This window comes from Scardinius erythrophthalmus, assembly GCF_964197995.2.
Source record: "Scardinius erythrophthalmus genome assembly, chromosome: 21".
Lineage (NCBI taxonomy): Eukaryota > Metazoa > Chordata > Actinopteri > Cypriniformes > Leuciscidae > Scardinius > Scardinius erythrophthalmus.
Window position 1 is genome coordinate 35,685,659 of NC_138241.1, and position 14,190 is coordinate 35,699,848.

A 14,190-nucleotide genomic window follows, 5' to 3' on the forward strand; every position below is an offset into this window, starting at 1 on the left:
CTAATTTTGCCCTTCATGACAACTGTGAAAGGGGTGATATTTTTTTAAGTAATTCATCCGTTTTAATTATATTAAGCTTTAAAGTTCTGCATAATTAAGGGCATGGCCTCTTGAGTGACAGGTGGATTGCCGCTGATGTCACTACTAGCCCTGTCTGTTAGCGTCACATCACCTCAGCTAATCCGGCTTTGGGCTTCAAAAATGCTCTTTAGAAACTTATGGGTGACGTCACGGACACTATTATACAGTATTTTTTTTTACAGTCTATGATAGCATCAGACAAATATTGTAGATTGAAACTGCTATTTCAGCCGTTGTTGTGTGCAGTATACATCAAAATGCTCTTTCAGACTAACCTTTAGCTAACCCAGAGTATGAGTTTGATTTTAATTCTCTACTGGGGGGGGGGGGGGGGGGGTCTTCACCAAACTAGTATAGAATATCTTAGTCTTACTGCATAGACTCCCACTCTTTCATCAAATGCTCAATGCTAATATGATATTATGCCATTATATCAGCAGACACTGGAGATGTGTGTTCATCAAAGCAGCAGATCTCGTCTTGAGTTCTCTTGTTAGAAGTGCGCTCAAGTGTGTTTCCTTTGGCACAGCAGGAGTTCAAACACACACACACACTTTTCACACACTCTCCCGCTGTCCTCACACTCCAGGACACAAGCTTACGGCACAGCAGGACTCGACCCCGTGACCTCAGCATTACCAGCTCGCTGCTCTCATTAACCAGTACGAGAGGAGCCCTGTGTGTGTGTACATGTACCGGAGACTGTGTGTGTTTTTGGTGTCAAGGGTGTTGTGTATGTCATGGTTGAGAGGGTTTTTAAATATGTCTGGGCACATTTATGTCATGAAAACTAAGCGGGTGCATGTATTGATTCACACCGGCCCGTTGTACATACTAAATGTGTGGTGGTGTTCCTGACAAACCTCAGTACTCAAGGGGGCGATAGAGTTTCCTTCAAGCTAGTGTGCTCTTGATTGTGTTTTTGGGCTCTACTAGGACAGGTTGTCCAATGAAGCACTCTGAGAAGAGCATAAGGTCAGATTATATTTGAGTAGTTTTAATTTTGATGGTTAAATATGTATGTGTGCATGTGTTTTGCATTTAAATAGCCCCTATTATGCCCTTTTCAGTCTTGGATGTTGTTTTTAGGCTCTAACAGGTTTTCCTGCTTGAATATTGATTAATTTCCCCATATTCTCCATTGTTGCAGCTAAAAACACACCACTGACGTCTACACTTCCAGGTGAACAAGCCGTCAATCAAAAACTCAGTAGCCAATGAGAACACACTGCTACTAGCCCCGCCCCCACGAGAGAATTGTCAAGTCAAGTCAAGTTTATTTATATAGCACTTTTCACAATACAGATTGTATCAAAGCAGCTTCACAGTATTAAATTAAAATAATACATCAATGTATGTTTCTAGTGGAAAACGTCCACGTTTGGTAATGCTGATCAATAGTATTGTTGATTGATTAATTAAATTAAATATCCCCAAAGCCCCTTTGTGTGTCAGAACGGCGAACGAAAACTCAGGGAGCGTAAAAGAAAACTTCAGAAGCGTAAATGAAAACTCTGGAAGCGTATTTGTAAGTTCAGATCAGCGAAAGAAATATGAGAAATAGTTAGCAAAACATGCAGTGTATTAAAAACGAAGTAAAAAAATTTGCCTGCGATTTATTCTTTTTCAGTTTCAAAGAAATTTTATTCAGTTTCAATTTATATTTTCATTAGTTTCTTGAAAAGTTACGTTCATTATTATTGGCACAAAAGTAATTCCATGCTCTCTTCCCAGTCTGTCAGTAACGCTCTGTTTACTTCCTGTCTCTATGAAGCCCCTCCTTCTGAAAAACAAACTGTACTCTGATTGGTCGGCTGGAGCAGTGTGTTGTGATTGGTCGAGTGCTTCGAGTGTGTTTGGGAAATGTACCGCCCCTTACCATAACCACAAGTTTCAACACACTACTAATTAACTTTTCATTGACAATTAAGCACATTTTCCCACGATGGTCACTGGTTTCATGGCACTTTCACTGTACAATATGTACAATTTATATAAATAAGAATATAAAGGAATAAATAGACGTGTCCAAGCTTTTGCCTTGAGGTTTAATCGGGTTGGTTTAACTTTAAAAGAGTGATTTCATGAGTGTTTTAAATTAACGGATGAACAGCACACTGTTGTTCATCTCTCTCTTAATATATGTTGTTGTGTGAACATGTGCGCGTGCCAGCGTCCCTCAGGGAAACGCTTGTGAACGAGTGGAAAATGACAGGTTCCTCTCCACTGATCACAGACCCATGAGTGTCTGTGAGGTCATCTGAAAAACACCCTGGCACAGAAGCACAGCATGATGGGAGGAATACAGAGGAGCGAGTGCCCCACACACACACACACGCACACACACACACACACACACACACACACACACACACACACACGCAGACACAGAGTGCCAAGGCACGGGTCAGTGCACAGACAGTGTAAACCTACACCGGACTCTTCTTTCTTCTCTCATCTGTTTTCTCCGGCTGCCTTTTATTTGACCTTTCTGCAATTTATCCTCATTCATATTTCCAGTGTTTTTCTCACTTCATCTGCTGCTGTCACTCTTCACCGTAGGATGTGTTGGAGGTCCTGGCGGAGAACATGGAGTTCATTGGGAACCGAGGGCCATGTCTGGCGTTTCGAAGGGCCGCTTCGGTGCTCAAGAGTCTCTGTGCTCCTTTACAACACCTGGAGGAGACGCACCGCCTGCCCTGTCTGGGGGAACACAGCAAAGCCATCCTGGAGGTGCAGTACGACACACACACTCACTCACTCACTGAACTCACTCACTCACTCACTCACTCACTCACCCACCCACCCACCCACCCACTCACTCACTCACCCACCCACCCACCCACTCACTCACTCACCCACCCACCCACCCACTCACTCACTCACCCACCCACTCACTCACTCACCCACCCACCCACCCACCCACTCACTCACTCACTCACTCACTCACTCACTCACCCACCCACCCACTCACTCACCCACCCACTCACTCACTCACTCACTCACTCACTCACTGAACTCACTCACTCACTCACTGAACTCACTCACTCACTCACTCACTCACTCACTCACCACACACACACACACACCCACCCACTCACTCACCCACTCACTCACTCACCCACCCACTCACACCCACTCACTCACTCACTCACTCACTCACTCACTCACTGACTGAACTCACTCACTCACCCACTCATCCACCCACCCACCCACCCACCCACCCACTCACTCACCCACCCACTCACTCACTCACTCACTCACTCACTTCGCTCACTCACCCAACCACCCACCCACCCACTCACTCACTCACTTACTCACTCACTCACTCACTGAACTCACTCACTCACCCACCCACCCACCCACTCACTCACTCACCCACCCACCCACTCACTCACTCACCCACCCACCCACCCACTCACTCACTCACTCACTCACTCACTCACTCACTCACTCACTGAACTCACTCACTCACTCACTCACTCACTCACTCAATCACTCACTCACTCACTCACTCACTCACTCACTCACTCACTCACTCACTCACTCACCCACTCACCCACCTACCCACCCACTCACTCACTCACTCACTCACTGAACTCACCCACCCACCCACCCACTCACTCACTCACCCACCCACCCACTCACTCACTCACCCACCCACCCACCCACTCACTCACTCACTCACTCACTCACTCACTCACTCACTGAACTCACTCACTCACTCACTCACTCAATCACTCACTCACTCACTCACTCACTCACTCACTCACTCACTCACTCACTCACTCACTCACTCACTCACCCACTCACCCACCTACCCACCCACTCACTCACTCACTCACTCACTGAACTCACCCACCCACCCACTCACTCACTCACCCACCCACCCACCCACCCACTCACTCACTCTCTCACTCACCCACCCACTCACTCACTCTCTCACTCACCCACCCACTCACTCACTCTCTCACTCACCCACCCACCCACTCACTCACTCACTCACTCACTGAACTCACTCACTCACTCACTCAATCACTCACTCACTCACTCACTCACCCACCCACTCACCCACCCACCCACCCACCCACCCACTCACTGAACTCACCCACCCACCCACTCACTCACCCACTCACCCACCCACCCACCCACCCACTCACTCACTCTCTCACTCTCTCACTCACCCACCCACCCACTCACTCACTCACTCACTCACTCACTCACTGAACTCACTCACTCACTCACTCACTCAATCACTCACTCACTCACTCACTCACTCACCCACTCACCCACCCACTCACCCATCCATCCACTGACCCACCGACTCATTCAACCACCCACTGACTCACTCACTCACTCACTCATCCACTCACCCACTCACCCACCCACTCACCCATCCACCCACTCACCCACTCACTCACTCACCCACTCACTCACTTACCCACCCACTCACCCACTCACTCACTCACCCACTCACTCACTTACCCACCCACTCACTCAACCACCCACTGACTCACTCGACTCACTCACTCACTCACTCAACTCACTCACTCACTCACTCACCCACCCACTCACTCAACCACCCACTCACTCACTCACTCACTCACTCACTCACTCACTCACTCACTCACCCACTCACCCATCCACCCACTCACCCACTCACTCACTCACCCACTCACTCAACCACCCACTGACTCACTCGACTCACTCACTCACTCACTCACTCACCTCACTCACTCACTCACTCACTCACTCACTCACTCACTCACTCACTCACTCACTCACTCACTCACTCACTCACTCACTCACCCACCCACCCACTCACCCTCACCCTCACTCACTCACCCACCCACCCACTCACTCACTCACTGACTCACTGACTCACTCACTCACTCACTCACTCACTCACTCACTCACTCACTCACTCACTCACTCAACTCTCCCACCCACTCACTCACTCACTCACTCACTCACTCACTCACTCACTCACTCACTCACTCACTCACTCACTCACTCACTCACTCACTCACTCACTCACTCACACACACACACACACACACACACACACACACACACACACACACACACACACACATATTACTGAGGGTCACTGTGGTGGTAGTCTCTCTCTCTCTCTCTCTCTCTCTCTCTCTCTCTCTCTCTCTCTCTATGAGACCTCATCATCAGTCAGCTGAACCCATCTGAGGTCATCAGAGCAGCTCTTCTCCTGCTGAGGGTTTAATACACCTTCACATCACTGCTGTTATTTTCCTGAGGGGGAAACAGAAAGACATTGTGCTGAAAGAAAAACAAAACATTTCACAAACAAAAGTTTGGTAGGTTTTAAATTAGATAAAGCGTCGGAATCTCAGGTCAACCTGTCAAGAACATGTCCGGGTAATATTTAATATTTAAAGCACATGTTCCCCTAAAATTCTCAGTACAGTGATGTGAAAAAAGTTGTAATTTATGTAATTTTGTAAATTAATAATTTATATACTTTTGAAGCCCCCCTGTAGTCAATAATTTTAAAATTTCCAACTCATCTTTGATCACCAAAATGACATAAACATTTTTTCCTTGAAAAAAATCTATGTGTCTTAAAATATCTTGAATGTAACTCGACACCCTCATTTAGTATCCGCGGTTCTATGAATATGCAAATGAGCCCCGCCTCCACTCACTCCCTCAGCTCAGAGATCCACTGGTTGACGATCACACGTTGATCTGATTGGTTACAAGGTAGTTTGTGACGTCAGAAACACCAGCGATTTCAAAGCGTGTTTTTGAGACTGTCTTTGGTTCACTGCAGTTTTAAGGAGGAAATACTCAGCAATGCTGTCGACTTATGAATTTACACATGGTTAGTCTTAAAGCATATTAAAAACACCACATATAAACTATATTAAAAACAAATATATAAATACATTTTTTATTATAAAACAGTTATTTTAAATTGAAAATATTTCACAATATTACTGCTTTTGATCAAATAAGTGCAGCCTTTGTGAGCAGAATCAGGGACTATAAAACAATAAAAATGTTAATTATTCCAAACTTTGGAGTGGTAGTGTGTGTATAACTTTATACTCAGGATTTATAGATTATATTCAGATTTCATATAATTATGTACTATTTGGCCCTATATGTATATAATAATAATTACATTTATATTTGAGCAGAGATGTGTGTTTGTGAGTGTGTTTGTTTGACAGCTTAAGTCTGGAGAATACAAGGAAGAGCTTGTAATAATTATGCCATTTTAAAAATTAAAGGCAATTAGCTTTTAATAATTGAGTGACGTGTGACAAATGTTGTAGGATTCCTGACAGTGTGTTCAGTAGTAACACATCAAATTAACTCTCTTGCCCTTCGTGAATAATCGAATGCTTTATATTTCTCTGATGATATTGAATTGTGTGCAGTTTAAGTTGACTCTCATTAATAGGAAGGAAGTGTGTTTGATTGGAAAGTCAGTCATTACCGTCCACGTTTACAGTGATAAATGCGTTTCCAACACACTCCGAATGTGATTAATACACTGGTTCTGGTTCCTGCAGGCGGAGAAACTGTAAGACAGTCAATAAAGCATCTTCACAACAGCGCGAGAGCTATGGGAGACAACGCAATGAGCATTTCATTAGAGTTATTAAGCTGCAATTAACCCGAACTGTGTGTGTGTGTGTGTGCGTGTAGATTATTTACAGTTACCGTGTTTAATCATAACAGGATTTAAACTGGATTTAATTGTTTGTGCATGACAGTGGCACATAACAAACTGCGCATCTGTCTTGGTCTTTATCTAGGAGATCTTTGAATGCGGTTCATCCTCCAGAGCTGAAGACATACTGAATGACGAGAGGTACCGAACTATGAAGGTAAAGTAAATCTCTCTGGGACTTCAGAGCTTAGCAGGTGTAGAAGTGAGTGTGTGTGTTTATGTGCGTCTGGTAATGTTTGTGTCTCAGTTGTTCAGCAGTGTGTTTGGGGTCGGACCCAAAACCGCGGAGAGCTGGTACCATAGAGGACTCAGGACGTTTGAACAGGTTCTGTCTGAACCCAGTATCAGACTGAACCGCATGCAGACCGCAGGTAATCAATGATGTCAAAGTCACGTCAGAGTTCAGACTTGTTAAAGTCTCCCTGTAGTCAATCATTTTATCCCTTAAAAATCATCTTTGATCACCAAAATTACATATTTCAACGATTTTTCCTTGAAAAAAAAACCATCAAGAAAAACCATCAAATCATAAAAAAAAAAGTCCCGCCTCCACTCACTCACTCAGCTCAGAGATCCACTCTGTTGACGATCACATGTTGATGTATTCGTTTTTAAAAAGCTATTTTTTAGCATGGTGATGATTTTAAAAATCGCTTGTTGCATGAATCACAATTTGTAAAATACATTTTTGGACATATACCATGGTGATACTATGTTATACTCCTTAAAACTGCAGTGAACCAAAGACAGTCTCAAAAACACGCTTTGAAATCGCTGGTGTTTCTGACGTCACAAACTACCTTGTAACCAATCAGATCAACGTCTGATCGTCAACCAGTGGATCTCTGTGCTGAGTGAGTGAGTGGAGGCGGGCTCATTTGCATATTCATAGAACCACGTATACTAAATGAGGCAAGGGTGTCGAGTTACATTCAAGATATTTTAAGGCATGAAGAAATTTTTTTTTAAGGACACATTTTTTTTAAATATGTCATTTTGGTGATCAAAGATGAGTTTTAAAGGATACAATTGACCGTTCGCAAAGACCCGCCCCCCTTAGTTACTGTCGCTATGTCCGACAAGCTGCGCCGTTCTCACGCAGTGAAAAATACATTGCGGAGCAGAGAGGAGACTGACAACACTCTGACAGACAGGACAGAACAGGCTACTTTTCGGTTACGTTTGATATTAAACATATTAAACAAAGTCTCACCTTTCAAATTTGGTCATTTTTTAAAAGAAATTTAAACAATAAATACCGTTTTGTGGCTCTTTAATGTGTCGTGACAGATCACTGTAGAGCATCAGTTAAAGCTGCTCGTGAACCGATCATCTCTTCCTCTAGTTAATTTATAGCCTCAAATAAACATGAACAAACATAAGAAGGAATGTTGTTTTAACCACGGAAAGACGTCAGTACACTCCGTTTTTCAAGTTCAAATCCTCCCATGATAATCTACTAACTCTCCTGACTGCTTTGTCGGACAAAATGGCGGATGGTGAAGTATGATTGGTCAGATCACCTGTCAATCAAGCTCCCTGCGAAGGGTCAATTATTGACGATAGGTGTGCACTTTAAATAATCGCAGTACGTATTGAATTGGCAGATAAATATTGTACTATAGAATTCCCAGCCCTATATTTACTTGTTACTCTAATGTACTTCCAGGAATACAATGTTTTTACTATGCACATAAGCATTCACCAGTGTATGTGTCCAAAGCAATATAGTGTGGATTCAGGTTAATTGGGAGAGTTTTTGCCATTGAGATGACTGGGTAAAAGAGTCCCAGTTTACCATCTCTGTTTTTTTTTACTGAGTTTATGCTTTCACAGAAGTATTTGAATTTATTTAAGCCAGACCTCCCTCTCTTTCACTCTCAGAATAAAAACACAGTGTAGACATGATAAATGTTCCTGCCAAACCCCAGTCATCATTTCCTGGTCATTTTTATGCAGCCGTCGGCCTCGGAGTGTGTGTGTCTGGGACTGAGGGCTTCTGTGCCGCTGAAATCACTGTGTTTAACGCATGTTCACCGCTTCAGTCTTCACGTCTGTCATGTCTGGGAGTGCTGCGCCGAAACCTCCTGGAAGATAAATATGCTTATCAATCAGTCCGGTTCCATTGAGCATCACATACTGTATTAAAGCCCTCCTGGGAGTCGCGAGGATGTGGGAAAATGTGACAGTTTTGCTGGTTATAAATTCAGAGCTCATCAATCAGACTGAGAAAAGGCCAGCCGTGTTCCCGCTATCATCTCGTCTATGAATTATGATGTGATTTCATTGTTACCTTTTGAAGCGATTACCTTACCTGACCCGTTGTTTTATGGCCTCGGGTCCTAATATGGATGTATGATGGAGGGTTGTATTGTTAATTACTGATTGTTTTGGAAAATCTACTGTAAGAGGAAAGTTTAATGAGGCAGAGATTGTTTCCCAACTCACATCGCTACTGTTTTTCAGTCGTCAGGCCTCGTAATTTTCCGCTGCTGTCTTCAGGCGCTCATTTACGACCTGCTGATCTATAAACAACACGCCAGCTTCAAACAATTATGCAGATTTGGTTTGTGAGATTTCCAGTCGGGTGAGAGGCGGTGCAGACGCTCGCTTGTTGGAAGAGTCTCGGTGTTGGAAGTGATTTCTCTGGCTGTGTGCTTGTGATGGCTATATTTTGAAATTCTCACTTATATAAAACATAAAGGTTGAAAACAAGTGTAGAACTTCAGTGAATGTGATGCTTTTCTCTAAAAGTGCTTTATCTATTATTGAAATGGCAAAATATATGAAAAAGTTTGTCATAGTTTTATTCATATTTTAAAAAGATTTGTATTTCATGTAAATGCTGTTCTTTTGAACTTTCTATTCATCAAAGAACCCCGAAAAAAAAAAAAAGAATCACGGTTTCCACTGAAATATGAAGCAGCACAACTGTTTTCAACATTGATAATAATCATAAATGTTTCTTAAGCATCTAATCATCATATTAGAATGATTTCTGAAGGATCATGTGATGCTAAGTCTGGAGTAATGATGCTGAAAATTCAGCTGTGATCACAGGAATATTTTTTTATATATATATTCACATAGAAAACACTTATTTTAAATTGTAATAATATTAAAAAAAGTTACTGTATTTTTGATCAAATAAATGCAGCCTTTGTAAGCAGAAGAGACTTCTTTCAGAAACATAAAAAAATCGTATTATTCTCAGACTTTTGAGCAGTAGTGTAGAACAATTATATTTGAACTTTCTTGCAAAATATTCATTTATATACAAATATGTAACTATAAATTCCCGTTTGCTAACCGCGACTTTGATTGATGGATCTCTCCACTATTTTGGGTGACTTACATTTTACATTTACTTTTATGCATTTGGCAGATGATTTTAAGTTTTTCTCTCAAATTGCTTTATCACTAAAAATAATTTTCTCTGTGTAGAAAATGAATGTGAGTTTTACTTGTGGAATATGTCGGGTGTGCTCTATTAAGTGTGACAGCAGCACAGCGAAGGAGATTACAATATTAGAAAGCAGATCAAACAAGCCAATATAAAAACTTATAAAGATAAAAAAGTAACACTCATAAATTTTTGGACATTTAATATACGGTTGTACCATATTTTGATTATGTGCATGTGCTGCTATTCTTTACGGTAAATACCGTTGTCAATTATGGTATGATTCATATATTTACCATATATTAAATTTTGTAAGTGAAAGAAGGTTAACAGCACTGGGATGTGTGCGTGATCTCAAGAGGCATTGAGGTCTATAATTAATGTTTCTCATACAAACCACTGATGAGAGACACTCGTTGAACAAATAGAGGATGAGCTAATAAACACTTGATAGTGAAACTGTTGGATTGTGTGTTTTGGCGATAGGTTCAGTGCTGAAACTGCACTATTAAATCACTTTTAATGGTGTTTAACCGTCCAGAACAGCATAAAAGTGAATAAATGTAAATAAAAGTGCAGGTGTCATATTTGTAGACGGCATTGAACTCTAATTTGAGAATAACCCATAATTAACAGTAAAGTTGCTAAGTCAACCATGACTACTATTGCTAATAGTTAGTGTTAGTGATGTGATGAAACCCCTAAACTCTACACAAAAATATTTAGACCTGAATTTAAGATTTGTGTGTTTTAATTGCATATTAAGGTGGAGACTGGTTTGTTTTATTTCACATGATCTTGATAATTAGTTAAAGGAACACGCCGACTTTTTGGGACTTTATCTTATTCACCATATCCCCCAGAGTTAGATAAGTCCATACATACCCTTTTCATCTCCGTATGTGCCGTAACTCTGTCTGACGCACCCACCGCTAGCTTAGCTTAGCACAAAGACTAGAGGTAAAAGGCTCCAGCTAGCATACTGCTCCCAATAAGAGACAAAAAAACGTCAACAAAAAGTCGGCGTGTTCCTTTAATTCTGAACACAGCCACATAAAAAAATGGCATCATGGAGAGTTTTCCTAGGTAAACACGTCTCACGTTTTCTTCAGACAGTGTAAAAGTCTAGTTTGTGCAACTCCTCTTAGATGTTTGTCATTAAATCTTGTACTCATCCGCTTTTGTCACAGGGTTTTTGTTCTACGAGGACATCAGTAAGCCGGTGAGCAGGACAGAGGCCAGCGCACTGAAGATTATAGTGGAAGAAGCTGTTATCTGTGTAAACCCACACGCCACCGTCCACATTACTGGAGGATTCCGCAGGTAAACACTAATATCAGAGTAGATATTAGTGGTTTGTGTCTGTTTATGTCAGTTCACTGGTGTGTGATTTGTGTTTTTTTTTTATGGAGCAATATTTCTGTCATGAAAACTCTTGGAGTGTTTCGGATGGAAATGGATATGACAATGTAAATATGTTTGGTCTTGGCCGAATAGATCTGCTACACTGTTATTGCTGCTGCTGCTGTTGTTATTACTGCTGATTTTGGTTATTGCTGCTGTTGTTATTACTGCTGATTTTGGTTATTGTTGCTGATTTTGGTTATTGCTGCTGTTGTTATTGTTGTTGCTGATTTTGGTTATTGCTGCTGTTGTTATTGTTGTTGCTGATTTTGGTTATTGCTGCTGATTTTGGTTATTGCTGCTGTTGTTATTGTTGTTGCTGATTTTGGTTATTGCTGCTGTTGTTATTACTGCTGATTTTGGTTATTGTTGCTGATTTTGGTTATTGCTGCTGTTGTTATTGTTGTTGCTGATTTTGGTTATTGCTGCTGATTTTGGTTATTGCTGCTTTTGTTATTGTTGTTGCTGATTTTGGTTATTGCTGCTGTTGTTATTGTTGTTGCTGATTTTGGTTATTGCTGCTGATTTTGGTTATTGCTGCTTTTGTTATTGTTGTTGCTGATTTTGGTTATTGCTTCTGTTTTTGGTTATTGCTGCTGCTGTTGTTATCACTGCTGATTTTGGTTATTGCTGCTGATTTTGGTTATTGCTGCTGTTGTTATTGTTGTTGCTGATTTTGGTTATTGCTGCTGCTGTTGTTATCACTGCTGATTTTGGTTATTGCTGCTGATTTTGGTTATTGCTGCTGTTGTTATTGTTGTTGCTGATTTTGGTTATTGCTGCTGATTTTGGTTATTGCTGCTGTTGTTATTGTTGTTGCTGATTTTGGTTATTGCTGCTGTTGTTATTGTTGCTGATTTTGGTTATTGCTGCTGTTGTTATTGTTGTTGCTGATTTTGGTTATTGCTGCTGTTGTTATTGTTGCTGATTTTGGTTATTGCTGCTGTTGTTACTGATTTTGGTTATTGCTGCTGATTTTGGTTATTGCTGCTGTTGTTATTGTTGCTGATCTTGTTTATTGCTGCTGATTTTGGTTATTGCTGCTGCTGTTGTTATTACTGCTGATTTTGGTTATTGCTGCTGATTTTGGTTATTACTGCTGTTGTTGTTGTTGTTGTTGTTGTTGTTGCTGCTGATTTTGGTTATTGCTGCTGATTTTGGTTATTGCTGCTGCTGTTGTTATTGCTGCTAATTTTGGTTATTGCTGCTGATTTTGGTTATTGCTGCTGTTGGTATTGTTGCTGATTTTGGTTATTACTGCTGATTTTGGTTATTGCTGCAGATTTTGATTATTGCTGCTGATTTTGGTTATTGCTGCTGCTGTTGTTATTCCTGCTGATTTTGGTTATTGCTGCTGCTGTTATTGCTGCTGATTTTGGTTACTGCTGGTGATTTTGGTTATTGCTGCTGATTTTGGTTATTGCTGCTGCTGTTATTGCTGCTGATTTTGGTTATTGCTGCTGATTTTGGTTATTGCTGCTGATTTTGGTTACTGCTGCTGCTGTTATTGCTGCTGATTTTGGTTATTGCTGCTGCTGCTGTTATTGCTGCTGCAGAGCAAGTACGGGACTTGCTACTGCCAATACATACACGACAGGCTGCTGTGAGAAAGTAAGACATGCTGCTGCTGTACAGCATAACGTAAATAAATTACCTGTAGCAGATCTATACAGGTGGAGCTGGGGAAGGTGGAGGGCTTCTGAAAGTGTGCTGCACTGCTACAGCAAAAGCGGACCAAGTATTTGAAGGTTGAGCAACTAATCAGCTGTGCCCTATAGAGAATGATGTGGTTGCAAGCAGATTGAGTTAAGGACCTGTCAGCCAGTTTCATGAGTCATGACAGAACTTTGTATTTCCCAAAAGAAAATGTAAAATGTAATGCTTTGCTCTTTCATAGCTCAGGTGATGCAATGTGGTTGTGTTTAAAATAATGAAATATCCCAAAAATCCCTTAAAGTGACACTGCTGGAGTGTTCTGTGTCTGGCTGTCTGTATTTCTATAATGCAACCACTTAGCAACTATTCAGAACAGCTTCGCAACTGCCTATTAACCACCTTTGTGCACATATGGCATAACAAACCTTCAAAATAATCAAGCTCTCATTCAAACTTTGTCTTGAACTGCATGCATTTGTGAATGCATTTTATGCAAATTCTAAATGATCATGCATAATTTACTTGGGAATTTATATATATATATATATATATATATATATATATATATATATATATATATATATATCCCATGTTTTTCCTTGAAATACATTTGGATAAATACAAATGCTCACTAATGAGTGAGTAGTTGACAGAATAAGAGTATAGATCAGTGAAATGAATATGGATTCATCTGCCAAATTGTTGAGATCTGATACTCTAGGAGAGACTCATGTGGATTTACTGAGCGTGAGACGAGAAACGTCTGAGAAACTGGAGAGTTCAGCAAAATCCTCACTGGACATGAATAATGTCCTGACACAGACTTCAATCTGTCGTCACACCCGTGGGTTAATATCACTGGATTCCCTTCAGAATAAAGTGCAGATCACATTTCTACCATGTAAATGGAAAAAGGTGTTTGTTG

General features: G+C 41.2%; 1 protein-coding gene across 1 annotated transcript in view; it reads left to right on the top strand.

Annotated features, from left to right (window-relative positions):
* dntt (deoxynucleotidyltransferase, terminal) overlaps positions 1-14,190 on the top strand; it is a 156,042-nt gene that overhangs the window by 31,543 nt on the left and 110,309 nt on the right. The window contains exons 5-8 of the mRNA XM_081350798.1: positions 2,644-2,814; positions 6,888-6,959; positions 7,050-7,173; positions 11,396-11,528. Coding sequence (XP_081206924.1) covers positions 2,644-2,814; positions 6,888-6,959; positions 7,050-7,173; positions 11,396-11,528 — 500 coding nt within the window. The remainder of the gene's footprint in view (positions 1-2,643; positions 2,815-6,887; positions 6,960-7,049; positions 7,174-11,395; positions 11,529-14,190) is intronic.